Raw genomic sequence first — 15,956 nt, 5'->3', positions numbered from 1 at the left:
ATTTTTCTTCTCAAGGATAAGCGTTCTCAAAAACTCTAAAGCTGTTCATTAAAAAAAAAAAAAAAACGGTATAACTGCTGTAATTAAGAAATGGATAAAAATAGTTGGCTGTAAGGATGATGATCTGTGAAAATTAGTATTATTATCAAAACATAAGTAAAAATAAACCCATCTTTCTTTTCTACTTAGAGATCATTTGAGTATTTCCCTGAGACAGTAGGAGACTGACTGCTGTTTCAGAGACCTCTGAAGTCTGCTACCTTACATAAACACTGACCTCTTAGCAAGAAGGTCCGCTTGTTAAAATTATACCAACAGCAACCTGAAAACATTGTAATTTACCACTTCTTTCCAAGTATCTGGGCATTGTTCACTCACTGGTAAAGTCACAAGAACAGGGGAAAATGTTATCACTTGTGTTTGATTCTTAAAATATTTTAAACCTGAGAGAGGAAAAACTGGATGTTAAATCAGTAAGCAGTATCAGTCTCTTCCATTCAGCCCTGATTTCCAAAATGGAAAACAAGATTGAATAGCATTTAACTTATTCACTGGAAAATTTTTACTTTGTTTTTTCCTTCATGGTGTGTCATTTAAAACATTGAGGTAAAAGTACATTAAAGAATGGAATGTAAAATGTGCATGAATTCTGGAGCTGAGATGGGAGTGAGGAGGACTGATTTCGGGCTTAAGTAAGCGGGTGGATGTTGAAGCCCAGAGTTGAGGGTTGAGGTGTACAGAGCAGATAGAGCACCGTAACTGGAGTCATCCTCTTCCATCTCACCTAACAAAAAAGAAAAGCCTGGTGCTGTGCTGTCAGGAGCACCACCCTGGCACTGGTCCTAACCTAACACGAAGAGCCCGGCTCAGTGTACAACTCTACTCCCCTTGTCCCCAACCCAGTCCTTTCCCTTCCACAATTCCTCATGAAATAGTTAAACCTCAACTATTTTGCTAGTCTAGGAAGGGGAAAAAAAGAGCTAGTGGGGAAGTGAGAATGATTTAATAGTAATAAAATTGTCCGGGGAAAACCATTATTAATTTCATTTTTGACATGGCTGAGGTGCCTGTAAGATACCCAAGTAGAAATTTCTAACAGACACCTAGTAGAAAAATCTGGGTATATAGGTAAGAGATTTGGGGTCATTCTCTTACAGTCAACGAGGCCATGAGGGTAGATGAGGTCACAAGGAGAGTGTCCAGCAGTGGATCTTGGCTGCACACTGGAAGCAACTGGAGGACTTAACAAACAAAACCACAGCACAGAACTGATGCCTGACCTTGCCTCCAGAGATTCTGGGGTGTGGCCTTGAAATTTCTGAAAGTTCTCCAGGTGATTCTACCAAGTAGCCAAGTCAAGAACCCTTGGCTTTAGAGTTGGATGAAAACCCAGGATTGATCCCTAGCCCAGAGAACACAAATATGTGAGGATTAAGCAGAGGAAGGAGCCTGTAAGGGAGAGTTGTGGCCCCTAAAAGAGAAAAACAGAGGTGTGTTTCAGAAGCCAAAGAAAGACCATTTAAGGAAGGAGGGGTGGAGAGTCACTGCAGGGAAGACTCTCAACGTGTCCATTTACTACCGTGCTGTCTAGACATTACTAGAACCCAGTAGAAAACAGCACCCCCCAAAGCTGTCTTAATTTAAAAATCCATGCAAGTGATGCAGTCTCTTCTTTAATGTATTTTAATTTTAATATAAAAGTAATATTTAAAATGACTTAACCATAGAGGAAAAATGAAATAAAAACTCCAAATCTTATAAGCCACCTCAAGAGATTATCTCCATCTTCTGGATTCTTACACTTAAATTGCAAACAAATTGCAGCTGCTTACAGCCCTGACTTACCTGTTCATACTGATTACTGGCTGTAGAAAACTCCACATTTGCAATTATCAATAATTTTAAATTAAGAAGTAAGGCATAAATCCCCTGGTTAGGTGAGCAGGTTCTAGTGGGAACAGGTCAACAAGTTTTCTCTAATACTTATCTGTGAAGAAGTTTAGTTTCAAAGTGTTATATGTGCAGTTATTTCTTAATGCTCTCGTGATGAAAACTAGTTTTCTTATTTAAGCATTACTGATATTAACAAGGCTTCCTTATAAGTAATTATTGCACTTAGTAGGTTTTCAAAAGTTTGTTGGATAAAATAAACTAATACTTGTATTTGTATTGATTTATATGAGTTATAACAGTCAACTCCTCCCATGTCAGGAAAAAAAAAAATCCATTCATTTTGCTAAATTAGGAAAAGATAGGGAGAAGTACACACACCACCTACAACCCCAAGAGTAATGTTGCTTTATCTAGTCTCAGGGAAAGTATTCTGAAGTTAGGCAGTTTGGTATCAGGTCTTAGTCACACCACCCAGCTGGGGCTTCTTTAGCTGGAGGTACCTTTGGGATGCCAGGGGCAGGAGGCAGAAAGGAAGAGGAGGGAGGGGTCAAGCCCCTTTAGCAATCTGCTGCATCCAGAGCAGCCCACTTTTGTTTAATATAATGGACTCCATTATATTGATTTCACATGAAAATAGGATTCTTTGCTTTAAAAAAAGTTTGAAAACCACTGGATTAGACTCTAAGGTCTGGAAAGACTTTCAAATTGCATATATTTATTTAAATCACAGTATCTTTGACATCAGTTAACTAAGTTTCCAATATGTTTTTGGCAATATAAAGTCTGAGAAGATTAAAAAAAAACCCCACAACTAATTTCCTCAAAGATTGAAATGGAAATATAAATAGGTAATGTCTCAAAACTTTGCAAATTCAGGATACAGGCTGTACTGAAGAGAAAATAAAGGAAAGGAATTGAAATAAAACAGATGACACCTCTTTTTCAAATGTCACATTTAATGTTTTCACCACTGTACTTCAAATCTACATTGTACAAAGTGACCAGTAAGTGTGCCACGGTAATTGACCAACCTCTGAGATTGTACCTTTCACACCAGTGTCTTCTTGGGCTCTTTTGATACTAAACACGTTTCTCATTCAAGTGAATTGAAATGCTTCAGTTGGGTTGATTCTCAGGAGCCTCATAAAAAAAAACAAAGATATTGCACCATCTTTGTTTAGTAATTCAATGTTTGTTTCTTTCACAGCAAATAATTACTTCATTGAAGTTAAAACTTCCAAACATAACTTATTAATAGTCTTCAAATTCAGCTCAGATCACTCAAGATGAAAATACTCTGCTAAATACAGATAACTTACAATAACTTTAACAGTTAATTGTCCATAACACACACCAAGGTTTTTCCTAGACCAATTTTAAGACGATCCATTAGTATTCCTTGTACAGGTGAAAAACGATCTTCAATTTTCTTGTCTTTTTATTTTTAATATAAAAGTTGGAAGGGACATTCAAGTTTCAAGTCTCCACATTGAACTTAAAAAAAAAAAAAAAATAGTCATCATCAGCATGTGGAGGTAAACAAGCCAAGTTGTATAACTCCAGGAGGTAGAGGCCTTCAATTTGTATTCATATATACATATGCACAGAAGAATTCAGTGTTCCAACAGAAAAAAGAATTTGTCAGAAAGTAATAAGTTATTTACTACTGTGACATTTCAAGACTCCCACAGCTTTGCCTAAGGACACAAACACATTTGACATAATTCCCTATGTGCCTTTTTTTTGGGGCTTAAATTTTTTTTTTAAATTTGTTTGTCTTTTATTTATTTTTTTTACTGTCCAGTGCAGGAAAAGTCTCACAAAATTTCACAGACCTAAAATGTGCAAGCTAGTTCTCTCTCTATACAGCAATGTTGGGATTCTTTTGAAATTAGCCCAGAAATGAATTATTTACACACATGAAAGATGCATGCTTGGGGGTTCTTTTATGTAAGAAAGAGCAGAAAAACTTCTAATAAAAATAGATTAAATATATATATATATATTTATACTGGGTAAGGAAAACAAAAGTTTAGTCTCTCCTAGTCACAAACTCATTCTCTCTACCAACAACATTGGATTTTAGACAGCACACATCACCGTCACGGCTCTAATGAGAAGCTAATTATAGGGCTTGATCATTAGGTGGCATGCCCCTCCCCCCTCCCCCTCCCGAGGTGCAGCCACGATCAGCTCACGTGGCTCCATGATTGGTCGCAGGCAAGGTTTCCAGATTCTTTCATTTTAGAGAACCCCAAATTTTCAGGAATGGCTCAAATATCAAAATGTATGACTGTCCTTTGTGTGTGTGTGTGTGTGTGTGTGTGTGTGTGTGTGTGTGTGTGTGAACAATCTCACTTCATTTTAAAAAAGAAAAACAAAACAAAACAAAAAACACAAAACCCCAAACTCCCAAATTTGGTTCAATTCTCTTTTGTTCTGAGGTGAGCCATAACAGCTGCACTAAATTCATAAAACATGTGCAACTCTGGGTAAAATATTTTTCTTCTAAAAGCACAACCACTTTACAAGATTAAAAGTCTAGTAACATTTCTAAATATTATTCGTATCATACAAGTAGTGGTTGTTAATTTAAAACTTCATTAGTAAAATTACAGTACAAGCATGATTAACCTCCAGAATTGCAAATCCCAGACTCCAGTGGAAAGCTACATTACATCTTCAGTAGTACATTATCTTCCACCGTCACTCCCACACCAGAGGAGATGGGGGCATCTCAGACGGCTGAGCAACAGTGGAACTGGAAGAGAACAGAGACACGGTGAACCGGTTGTAGCACCACAAAAGGCACCAGGGCAATTCACTGCTGCCTGTTTTCCCCCTTCCTTTAAAAAAAAATTGTAAGTCCATTCCTGGATTTTTATTTGTTTCTTTTCACTTCTCAAAAGGTGCATTTGTTCCAAATTGTTCATGTAAGGATCTGTATCTATAGTGAGGCGATATGGTACAGTAGCTAATGAGTGGGTTTGAAAGCAACACATCATTTACTAGTTGTATGACACCGAGCAAATTCCTTCATCTTTCCTCTCCTGGAAAGGGATGCTATCCACCTCATAGGATATTGTGATGAATAAATGAGATAATGTATGTTTTTCACAGTGCCTACTTCATAATATAAATGGTAGCTATTATAAATAATAATGCCTATAAATCAGTCGGGAAAATAACCTTAAAGGATACAGAATTATCCATTTAAAAGCAGCTTCTCAAAATAAGGTGATTTTAAGTGGGGACCTATTTTGAATGAGCCTCATAAGCATTCTTTTATCAAGTTTTAATTGATAATCTTTTAGCACTTGTTATCCACAGATTTGTTTTATCAGTTATTTCACATGTCTGCCTAATGTTGCCAAGATTATAGACTTGAGGGGGTTGTGTGTCACTTTGCTTCCTGGGGGCCCAGGATAATGAGTAACTTGCACCTGAAAGGTATTAAAACACCTAATTGACTCTTAGGGAAAAATATGAAAACAAAGTAATTTTAAATTTTATTTATTTATTTATTTTTGGCAGTGTTGGGTCTTCGTTTCTGTGCGAGGGCTTTCTCTAGTTGCGGCAAGTGGGAGCCACTCTTCATAGTGGTGCGCGGGCCTCTCACTATCGCGGCCTCTCTTGTTGCGGAGCACAGGCTCCAGACGCACAGGCTCAGTAGTTGTGGCTCACGGGCCCAGTTGCTCTGCGGCATGTGGGATCTTGCCAGACCAGGGCTCGAACCCGTGTCCCCTGCACTGGCAGGCAGATTCTCAACCACTGCGCCACCAGGGAAGCCCAACAAAGTAATTTTAAACCACAGGGAAGTAAAAAGGCAACTTAATTCCTTCTTTCTACAGAAAAATACATGGAAGGAATGAAAGTGACCTGATTTTAAGAATTATGAACAAAAATTCTTGACCTTGGTTCAATAAATTCAATCAGCTTCAACACTATATCAAGGCCAATTAAAAGGAAAGTGAAGGGAAGGGAAAGAGAAGCAAGGAGGAGAGGGGAAAAGGAAAGGGAGGAAGGCAGGAAGACTGTGGCCTCTCAGATCAAAGCCTCCCTTCGTGCTGCTCTGTGATACCTGAGCCAGACCCTGTTCACCTTTTTCCTTCGCCACGGGCCCAATGATAACCTTTGTCAACAGGGGGCGCTGAAAAGGCACTGCAAGGCCACAGCATTAGGAAGCTGCTTCCCCTCCTGGTTCTGGTGTGCGTCTTTTTTTTTTTTTTTTTTTGCCGTGGAAGGCCCAGCTTTGGTCTACCCAAACTTTCTGGCAAGTTTCTCTCCACCTAGCAGGCTATTTGACGGATCAGCTCTGCTCACCCCTTTTGTAAAGTCTCTTCACCATCATGCTGTGTTCCTGTGGCTCCTCTCCAAAGAGGTCCAAATCTTATTAGCCTTGGTTAGAGGGGCTTCCTCTAAGTTCTCAATTTCTCCCTTGTTCACTCTCCCTCAGTCCAGAGGGAGTACTTGCTTTCTGCATTTGCTACTTCGGACTCTTCAGAATCCTCTTGCATGACTTTTAGTAGTTAACCATCTTTTCCTAGTTAATGCTTGTTATTAAATTTTCCCTGTTCATATTACTGGGTGTGGTTTCTTTCTCCTGACTTGACCTTGATTGATACAAGGAGTTAGAGAAAAAGAGATGGAGAAGGTAAGGACAAAGAGAGATCAAGAGAATGACGCTTTCTAGGTTCTGAAGGAGGTTTATAGCTCTATAACCAATAAGACTATTGGTTTCTCTTTAAACAGGATACACCAGCAGTCCACCTATAAAATAGAATTTTCTCGCTTGTGGTTATTATTAAGGTGGTGGGGATGGCAGTGGGAACTGAGACGACCATGTGCAACTCCAGGACAGTGGCTGCCGCGCTGCTGGCAGAGGAAGATCCCCACGTACTTGACCAGGCAGCGTAATGGGCATCTGGGGAACTGCCAAGGCAGCCACAGCGAACTGGAGCTAGTGTAAGAACAAATGCTTACATTTTTAACATGCTTTTTTTTTTTAAAAAATTATTTATTTATTTATTTATTTTTGGCTGTGTTGGGTCTTCGTTTCTCTGCGAGGGCTTTCTCCACTTGCGGCGAGTGGGGGCCCCTCTTCATCGCGGTGCGCGGGCCTCTCACTGTTGCGGCCTCTCCCATTGCGGAGCACAGGCTCCAGATGCGCAGGCTCAGTAGTTGTGGCTCACGGGCTTAGTTGCTCCACGGCATGTGGGATCTTCCCAGACCAGGGCTCGAACCCGTGTCCCCTGCATTGGCAGGCGGACCCTCAACCACTGCGCCACCAGGGAAGCCCTTAACATGCTTTTGACTAAAGCCAGAACTCATAACAGAAACTTTCTGTTGGACCTTTTATCTATGTTATCTAATCTAAATAAAACCAGAAATATGCTGAATAACAAACTCACAATGGCATCCTTTTAATTCTAACAAGAAAGTCAGAATTACATCCATATAGTTACCTAATAAAGCTCTTAAAAGCAGCAGACTGAGGGTTGATGCAGAGAGGCACTCTGTTTCCTTTCTGCTGTTCCAAAATGAACTGATGAATAATTTCTGTGGAGAAAACAAATATCATACAACCCACGCCAATTTGCAGGCCTGGGAGCAGTGGATTCTCAGGTTAACTCTAGTCAGCATCTGAATGGCATTTCCTAGTGGTTTAGTTAAACACACACGTCATCTATCAGGCAGAATCCAGTGGAACTTTCCTGAAACCAAAATGACAGGTGCTGCTAAACGTAGGCAAAACCCCCCAAAGTGCCATTACAGGGGTTGGAAACCCTACGAGTGGGAGGTGTAAAATGGTCTATAAATTTGAGAGTGACTCCACTGGGTTGGCATTATAAATGAACTCTTCTAAATTGCTGGTAATTACTGCCTTTTTGAAAATCACTTAAAAAACCTCAGTTGGTATTTAGGTACATGGTTTCAGGCTGGTCACTTTGGGGACTACTCTCTTCTAAAATGTCCTAGAGCAGACACTTAAAACCACTCAGAATTCTGGATGTCTTTACCCGCCCCCCCAGGAGGAGATTGTGTCAGGAAATTTTATGAGCAGACAATCAGAAATCCCCTTCTTGTCATCAACCAAGGAATGATGGATGTCCCTCAGTGGATGTTTATCCTTTTAAAAACTTTGCATGTTATATAAAAAAGTCCAATATGTATCATTCCATGAAATCACACTGAGTGACTACATATTAAATATACTGAGTCACACTAAGTAAGTCAGCTTTGAAAACAAGAACAAAATGTTCATTCCTCTGCCGGACCTTCCCCTGGATATAAAATCAGTGTTTTTATAACACACACAGCTTTCTTGGCATATGTGCTCCGGACAAACAGCTGTATGCAAGTTTGTAAAACAAACATATAAAGGAGCTTTGATCTCCATCCAGAGCTCAGCTTTCCACAGCCACATAACAGAAAATGTTACCAGTCGTCACCCCACCTGGTGGAGGGCCAAAAATGCATACTCACCTTTAACCTGTCGGACAGAACTGAGGTTCTTCTCAAAAGTGTCATCAAACTTGGGATTGGTGATGGGCTCAAAGTCACTGGTATAAACTCTTCCAGTAGATGTGGAAAAGCAACATTTACACATACACGTGTGATATCGTAGTCGCCCTTCATCTAGGTAGGGGTGGGCTAAGGCATCCTTAGCGGATATTCTTTTGGACTGAAATCAAAGTTAGAGACCAGCACATCAACACTGCAGATAAACACGACTGTCCACACAGGATCTTTCACGACCCACAGTGACTGCTTTACACAGCTTATACTTAATTTATGGAACATCCTGTGTAAAGGGATAATTGCGGATGGTGAGAGTAAGAGAGTAATTGAGTTTAGAGGTGGGTAACGTAGCAGTAGAGGGAGTATATGATGTAAGACAATAAACTACTGTGATAAACCACCATACGCCACCAGAAAGCACTTAGAAATGACCCTGCTAAGATCCTGAAAAGTTCCTACCTTGAAATAGATATATGCAGGGTCAAAAATGACAAATAACATGACATTCAAATATGTAATGCTTTGGAAGGGATATATTTACATTTAAAGTAACAGTTATATTTTCTAAATATGTCTCAGCATTTAGAAGAGGTGTGATCATGGTGGCAATTTTACAAAGCTCCTTGAAACTTTTTTATCCTCTTGGATACCAAATCAACTCGGGCAAAAGCTTATCTGCAAGCTGCTGGAGTTGGGCAGCGGCTAATGAATGGCCTGTTTGCCACGTTTTGATATCCAGCCCAGTGTGAGTATCAGCAGCCTGGGGTTTTCTGGCTCTTCAGATTAGAACACTTAATATACTAGTTTCAGGTTACATAAACCATAAACTTTTAAACTCATTTCTCCATGAAAAAAAGAAAAAAGCTGTCCTTCCTTTTAGCTCAGTGGGTATGTAAGTACTACTGAGAGAAGGTGGATTTTAAAGGATTTAAGGATGACTCACTAGTAGAGAGTAGAACACAAACTGACACTTTGCCCTGCTTATAATATGATCCAGCACTTCACATAACACAACTAAAAAAAAGAAAACCATCTGCACTCAAACCAAAAATAACTGGATCACCGCAACTGGTTCTGGTCCCCCAAATAATAAAATGTTACATGTTTCCCATAAACCTGGATTCCCTAAAAACACTTTATCTCTGATTTTTTGCTATGCTAATGTTAAAAGGCATGTCATGACCTCTTGGGATATGATAATAACAAGAGAAAGCTGCTGTTTATCCACCATGAAGAGATGAATGTAAGCTTCACAATCCTGGTTTTGTTCCTTTTGCTACTTGTCATGTTTTGTATTTGGTGATGCAGCCCTTCTGAAGTCTGACTCAACAGCACGCTTAGCAACTAAACTTTTCCTTTTCTTCCTAAATGAGTCCAGCTATTCCCAGAGGTTCCACTGGGATCAAGGTCTACTGTCAGAACCAAAAGAAACAGGACAGTACACCTTGCCTGGGTCTGGGTCCCTCTCAGTCCTCAGCATCTCTGGCCAGTCTCACGTGTGGGATTGAGCTCTTTGGCTTTTGCCCACTAAATCTGGTTATTGGCCAAGTCTATTTCTGTTTCTGACTGAGCATGGCTGACCGTGTCCAAACTTGTGGCAGCAGTGATTGAATCTGGGTTTTAATTTTATCATATGACCATTAAGTCACTTCTGTCAGGTGGCAGATGTCAGAAATTGGGTCCCTGTCAGCTGCCACCAGCAGATGGAATCTGGTTTCACTGTTAGTCTTTTTTGTTTGTCTGGGAATTCTGATATTTCCTGAAATTTCAGATGCAGAGCTGAAGAGATTTTGGTGTTTTCCTAACTATGGATGGCACGCTCTGTGTTTGTATGTTCCTTGTGCACCAATATGGGGTCCTCTAAAGTGTCTTACCTAAGAGAAGCCTTTGAACAAAAAGTAAATCAAATCCCTAGCATGCAATGATCAACTTTCATTTCTCTAAACAAATTAAGGTCTCTTCGGGACTTCTGAAACAAGGCTAAAGAAAGGAGACTGTCGTTTTTTAAGGGGTATGAACACTGAAAAGAAAAACTGTCCTGTTAAATTGAGGAAAAAAAAAAAATCACAAAATTTCTCAGATTTAATAGTGATGTTCTTTTGAAGGAATTGATGGTGCATAATTATGTCCTCTATGTCTTAATTACATCTCATTTAAGTAATCAACATTTGTAATAGATACGGACACTTCACTTATTTATATCCTAGATTTTGTTGTTACTTTATCAAAATTGGCTCTTCTAGTTTTGAATAAGTGAAAAAATTTTCTATTTTACAAATATAAATGGATGTACTTCGTATACTTCTGAGGGGAGTTAATACATCGTATTATGAGATCTCTTAAAATCAAATGGAGCAAACTCCTATTGCAACTGGCTTTTAGAAACAGTATTAACACATTAAAGACATATAAAAAGAAATGGAAAGGTTTAAAAACATTATTCTTCCTTATGAATAAAATATTTTGGCTCTTTAGAAATTTTTGCTTGCTCAAGTTATAACTCAAAAGATTAAAAAAAGCTTTAATTGGGAGTTAAAATAATACTATTACTTGATTACTAGATTACAAAGTAGGCAAAATATTTCTCTTAAACAACTTAGAAGTTTTAATATCCGGTATATAATTGTATAAGATAATTGTATACAAGATGACTCTTTGGGCAAATCAGTCTGAGTTAATAGTTATAAAAATTTAAAAACACCTGTACAAATAATGCTAATATAATATTCTCATTTATATAAGTTTTAGGTTTGTTTTCTCATAAAAAGCCTAATCATTTTGAATTTGATTTTTTTTCCTACTGGTTTTGTTGGTCAGATAAACTAATATTACTTTGTCTAAGATTATGGAATTGCAAATTATGTGTTAAACTAAATGAGATGAATCATAATAGGTAATGTGTTTCTAAAAAGAAATTATTTTGTATGCTACGAATCATAAAGACTTAATGAGTCAACTAAAATTTCAATCTCCTAATTCTTAGTTAGCATTAAGACCTTACTAACATTAATTTGAGTTAATAAATGGCCTTTGGATATATGGACAACATAATTTTAATATACCTAGGCTCTTCATTAATACAGTATTGAGTAGCCATCAATAAACAGTTAAAAAAGATGTGCAAATACCTTTGGGTTAAAGTACATATGTATTGTTTTAAAGAACGTAAAAGAATGGGTGATGATAGGAAGATGTGTATGCAAGATAACAGTGTTTTTTGTCAAGAGAAAAAAGTAAATAATTGTCTAAATTCCTAATAATTATTGTTGTGCTTTAAAAATATTGCTTGTAACTGTTTACTGCCTTTAGATAAATTAAGGTCTCTGGAGATTTGTTTAATGTCAATCACTATTTTGAGGTAATAAAACCCTCATTTCTTTCTTCTTAATGTATCACTAACCCTCAAATTTAACAGGTTAAAACCAGAATGAAGCATTCTTTAAAAATGGTATCTATTTCTAACTGAACCCTCAGAACTAGAAAAAGAATCCTTAATATCAATCATAAACTAAATTCAGTAAGCATGTCAGATAAAAATTCCAGATAAATCATATCTCCTTCTTATAGATAAATCATATCTCCTTCTTATAGATAAATCTAATTTGTAACTATGACCACACCAAAGGTTTCATTTAATTAGGTGTGACAATCCCACTGTTAAGGAATAAGGACTACATTTCACATGTAGAACTGATGGCTAAAAGGCCTCCCAGGAAATATGCGTGGTATCCGCTGTACAGTTCAGGAAATTCCAGCCTTAGAGTTCCAGCCATGAGCTCCTGGCAGGTCAAGATCATAAATAAACATGGGATCTCAGAGAAAGAGGATACCCAACAGCTGTAAGTACTGCGGGTAAAACCTGGTACAGGTGAATTACACAGTTCCTCGTTCTTAATCTAAGTAGAACTAATAAAGAAAATAACATATTTCTGACACAGAAAAGTAAATTTAACCTCAGGGCCTTTAGAAAATCCTCAATGGGCAGACAGAAATTACCTCTGAAACCTGAAGTTCATGTGCCTCTAGTTTTGTTAACCATACAAAAGGTCTTTATGTATTAATCAACATCTCCTGTTAGCTACGCAGATAAACTTGCGAAATAAAATATCAAACTAATGACACTAAACCACTAGCTCATTCAGCAAATTATGTGGCTGAAACTGTCCTTAATGGCAGGAACTTCACCACAAGGAGGGACTGTGGGAACAAGAATTGCCACTTTGTCTTGCTTCCCGTATCACTACGTACCTCACATGCCAAAGTAAACAAAAGGAAAACAAAAACACCAACCAAACAAAAAATCCACTTTGCACCCTGAGATGTAATAAAAATAACTTGATCACTCTGATTGGTTCTGGTCCCCCAAATAATAGAACCCTGACTGTTTCCCACAAACCTGGACTTCCTAACAAAACATTTTTATCCCTAATCTTTGTTATGCTGACATCTGAAGATAGTTCTCACCTCTGTGGATTTAATAATCATGTGAGAAAGTTGCTGTTTTCTCATCAAGAACAAACCAATGTAAACTTAATAACTCGTAATTTTGTGGGTATTTTTCCCCTTTAAATACCTGTTGTATTTTGTATTTGGTGACTTCCACGTACTCTCGGCAAGTAAAATTTTCTTTTCTAAATGCTTCCGTTTTTTAGTCTTCTTTGACAACAGTTAGTTATTGGCACGGATGTGAATAATGAATATTCTTTGGACAAATGAATAAATGAAGAGCTGAACTTTGCCCCAGAAGAGTCAAGTCTAGAAATGGCATTTGGAAAAGCCACCATTTCAACAACCCAGAGTAAATATTTCCTTACGCAATACAATGGGCAGATTTTTTTCAAATAATGTTAAAAAATTTTTTTTTTCCTAATTCAAATTGGTGTCAAACCCCTTTTGCAAATATTGAGATAAATAAGGATGGTACCGTTCCTTATCTCTCTTCACCTAGACTCTCATGTGTTAATACTCAAACTTCTGTGTGATGGGTGAGCATGATACACATGGAACTGGGGGCTGAAGTTTATCTTTTAAAAAGTCATTATTCATTAAAAAAAAAAAGTCATTATTTACGTTGCCCATCTATTCAAAGCCAGGATGTTTTTCTTAGAACACATATTTTTAATTCATTAAAAAAATATAAAAACAAACACTACTTACTGGATCAAAGACCAACATCCTGCAAAGGAGATGAACAGCTTCATGTGTAGCCTGGCTAGACAGGGTATAAAGTACAGGAAGAGATGGCTGTGAAAAAATAAAGAATTCAAATATTCAAGTGAGTCTTTGTGCAAGTAGATATGGAATACAGCCAATTTATGACAAATTAAGTACCCAGCTCAAAAGGTGTATGCACATAAGTTTCAACTCAAAGGAAATGAGTATTCCTCTCATTAACCAGTCTTCAAAAGCAACAACAGTCACTGACTTTCAGTGGCATATTTTATATTGCATGATTACCCATTGTAGGTCAGAGCACAAAAGAGCCTATGAAAAATGAAAGCTAATCCTGAAAATATGGAGCTCCTGTTAGCCTTATACCATACACGCTTTGGCAAGAAGGGAAGACCAAACACACCCAAGGATGGGAGAAAAGAAGATTTAAAACCTTGGCTACATGCAAGTAAACTGCGCAAAGTAGGCATGTGAACTATGTCTTAACGGCAACATTACCTTGCTAAAACACTAAAGGAGCTTTAGGACACTCGGGAATTTACAGAATCTTCTAAGAAAGGATGACACCACTTTAGCACCGATTACTCACTCAATAACTGTCTTTTGTAAGTGGCAGGCATATCCACACACCTATATCTAACCCTCTTGCACTGAGGCAGGGAGATGACTCTAATGACCTGAGAAGCCACACAGCTTATAAAGCTTTTATTTCGCTGCTTGGAGAGTCAGGGGACAGAGCAGGTGAATGGCATCACAGCTCTGTCTCTCACGCAAGTAACACTAAAAGGTCTCCTTATATTTCAATCACGGGCCTAGAATCCTACTATGATAACCACTAACATCAAGTATTTTACATATCTGCCTCCTTCCCTCAGTTAAGCCGTAGAGGAAAATTCTACAAGAACAACAAGACACCTCATAATCATCAGGAGGTAATTATTCACTGTACAGATGTTTTCTTCAGGATCAAGAGTAACAGGAGATGAGATGGGGGTTCTAGTTTACTAACTAGATAAATCAACATCCTGAATCCCAGTATCCTTAAGTATAAAATGAGGAGGTTGGACTAAATGATCACTGAAGTTTACTTTAGTTCTAAAATTGTATGACACTTGATAGGATTACTATAGGTAAAAAGCATTATGTGCACAGAACCCATATATAGTTGGCACTTAAATATCTGTAGATGGGAATTCCCTGGCAGCCCAGTGGTTAGGATTCTGCACTTCCACTGCAGGGGGCACGGGTTCAATCCCTGGTTGGGGAATTAAGATCCCCCATGCTGTGGGGTGCGACCAAAGAAAAAAAACCCCCAAAACCCATATATATATATATATTTGTAGACCAATTTACTACTCCTTGATGCATTTACATGTTTTCCTGCTAAAAATATGTAAATCTATGGCAGCTCTGAAATTATTTGTATTGGTCAAGATAAAGGAGGGGGGATTGTGGAGAGCATGGGGAGAGGTTTTAACTTACAATTTACATATATTTTCCATAATAACTTTTTTATTGTGTAAAATGAAGTAATTTGATATTCTTAAAAGATTCCGATTCTTGGTTTGACGGTGAATAGCTGTGCTTTTTTTCACTGGCTTGTGCAGGATGGCAGCCAAATTCCAGTCAGTTTTTACTGACCAAAATGCCTCTCCATAAGCAATTCTTTTCTTTCCACTCTCAAAGTGAATCTACCCCTCATCCCATTTTTGTGGTGCAGGCAGGTTATAGGGAAGGGAACACTGGAATAAGTACTAGAAGACGCGGCTTCAAATTCTAACTCTGCCATCACTAGACTCAGATAAGTCACTTGAACCTTGGCTTTCTCATCCATTAGACTGCACAAGTACAGACCTGCTGACCTACCACCATCACTGCTGATCATCTAACATCCACCAAGTGCCAGGCCCTGCGCTAGGTGCTGGGACAACAAAGATGAATAACACCTCTCTGTGGGCAAGGAAAACATAAACAAACAGTTCCAGAGGCCACTGAATAGAGGATATAAGACAAATTAGAAGGCAAAATTTACGACTCAAGGACAACTGGGTATGGGATGGGGAGCTTGTGAAAATCAAGAGTGGATGTTTAAGGCTACCTGAAATTTTTAAAATCCACCCCCCCAGTATTATCTTTCTTTACAGAAGTATACCCCAACAAATACACTAAAAATAAGCCTAAGTTTCATTTCAGCCTAAACAGTCATTTGATATGCTTTCTCCTTTCCTGTGTTTATATTATATATGCAAGTTAAAAAGAGGGACAGAGAAAAAGAGTCAGTTCACTCATGCCAGTACCTCTCCAGAATGACACCCATTAATAATTTAGCATTGGCTCCACAGGAAAGATGCAATACTAGAAATGCTGCA

The 15,956-nt window shown here is 38.2% G+C and overlaps 1 protein-coding gene across 7 annotated transcripts in view; it reads right to left on the bottom strand.

Moving 5' to 3' along the window:
* Nucleotides 1-2,831: 2,831 nt before the first annotated feature.
* Nucleotides 2,832-15,956, bottom strand: part of NLK (nemo like kinase) — a 146,698-nt gene continuing 133,573 nt past the window's right edge. The window contains exons 8-12 of one of the 7 annotated variants that reach the window (XR_014238298.1): nucleotides 13,573-13,659; nucleotides 8,380-8,578; nucleotides 7,359-7,452; nucleotides 4,528-4,654; nucleotides 2,832-3,387 (exon numbers count right to left, since the gene is read on the bottom strand). Coding sequence is in view for 5 of the 7 variants with exons in the window: in XM_082371288.1 (XP_082227414.1) it covers nucleotides 6,664-6,853; nucleotides 7,359-7,452; nucleotides 8,380-8,578; nucleotides 13,573-13,659 (570 nt within the window). In the remaining 2 variants the exon portion in view is untranslated. Of the gene's footprint in view, nucleotides 4,655-6,081; nucleotides 6,854-6,889; nucleotides 7,146-7,187; nucleotides 7,267-7,358; nucleotides 7,453-8,379; nucleotides 8,579-13,572; nucleotides 13,660-15,956 lie in introns of those variants that run through there. The other 6 variants (XR_014238299.1, XM_082371290.1, XM_082371292.1 and 3 more) reach the window with 6 other exon arrangements.

This window comes from Balaenoptera borealis, assembly GCF_965194805.1.
Source record: "Balaenoptera borealis genome assembly, chromosome: 20".
Lineage (NCBI taxonomy): Eukaryota > Metazoa > Chordata > Mammalia > Artiodactyla > Balaenopteridae > Balaenoptera > Balaenoptera borealis.
This window is presented reverse-complemented; position numbering and strand designations above follow the sequence as displayed.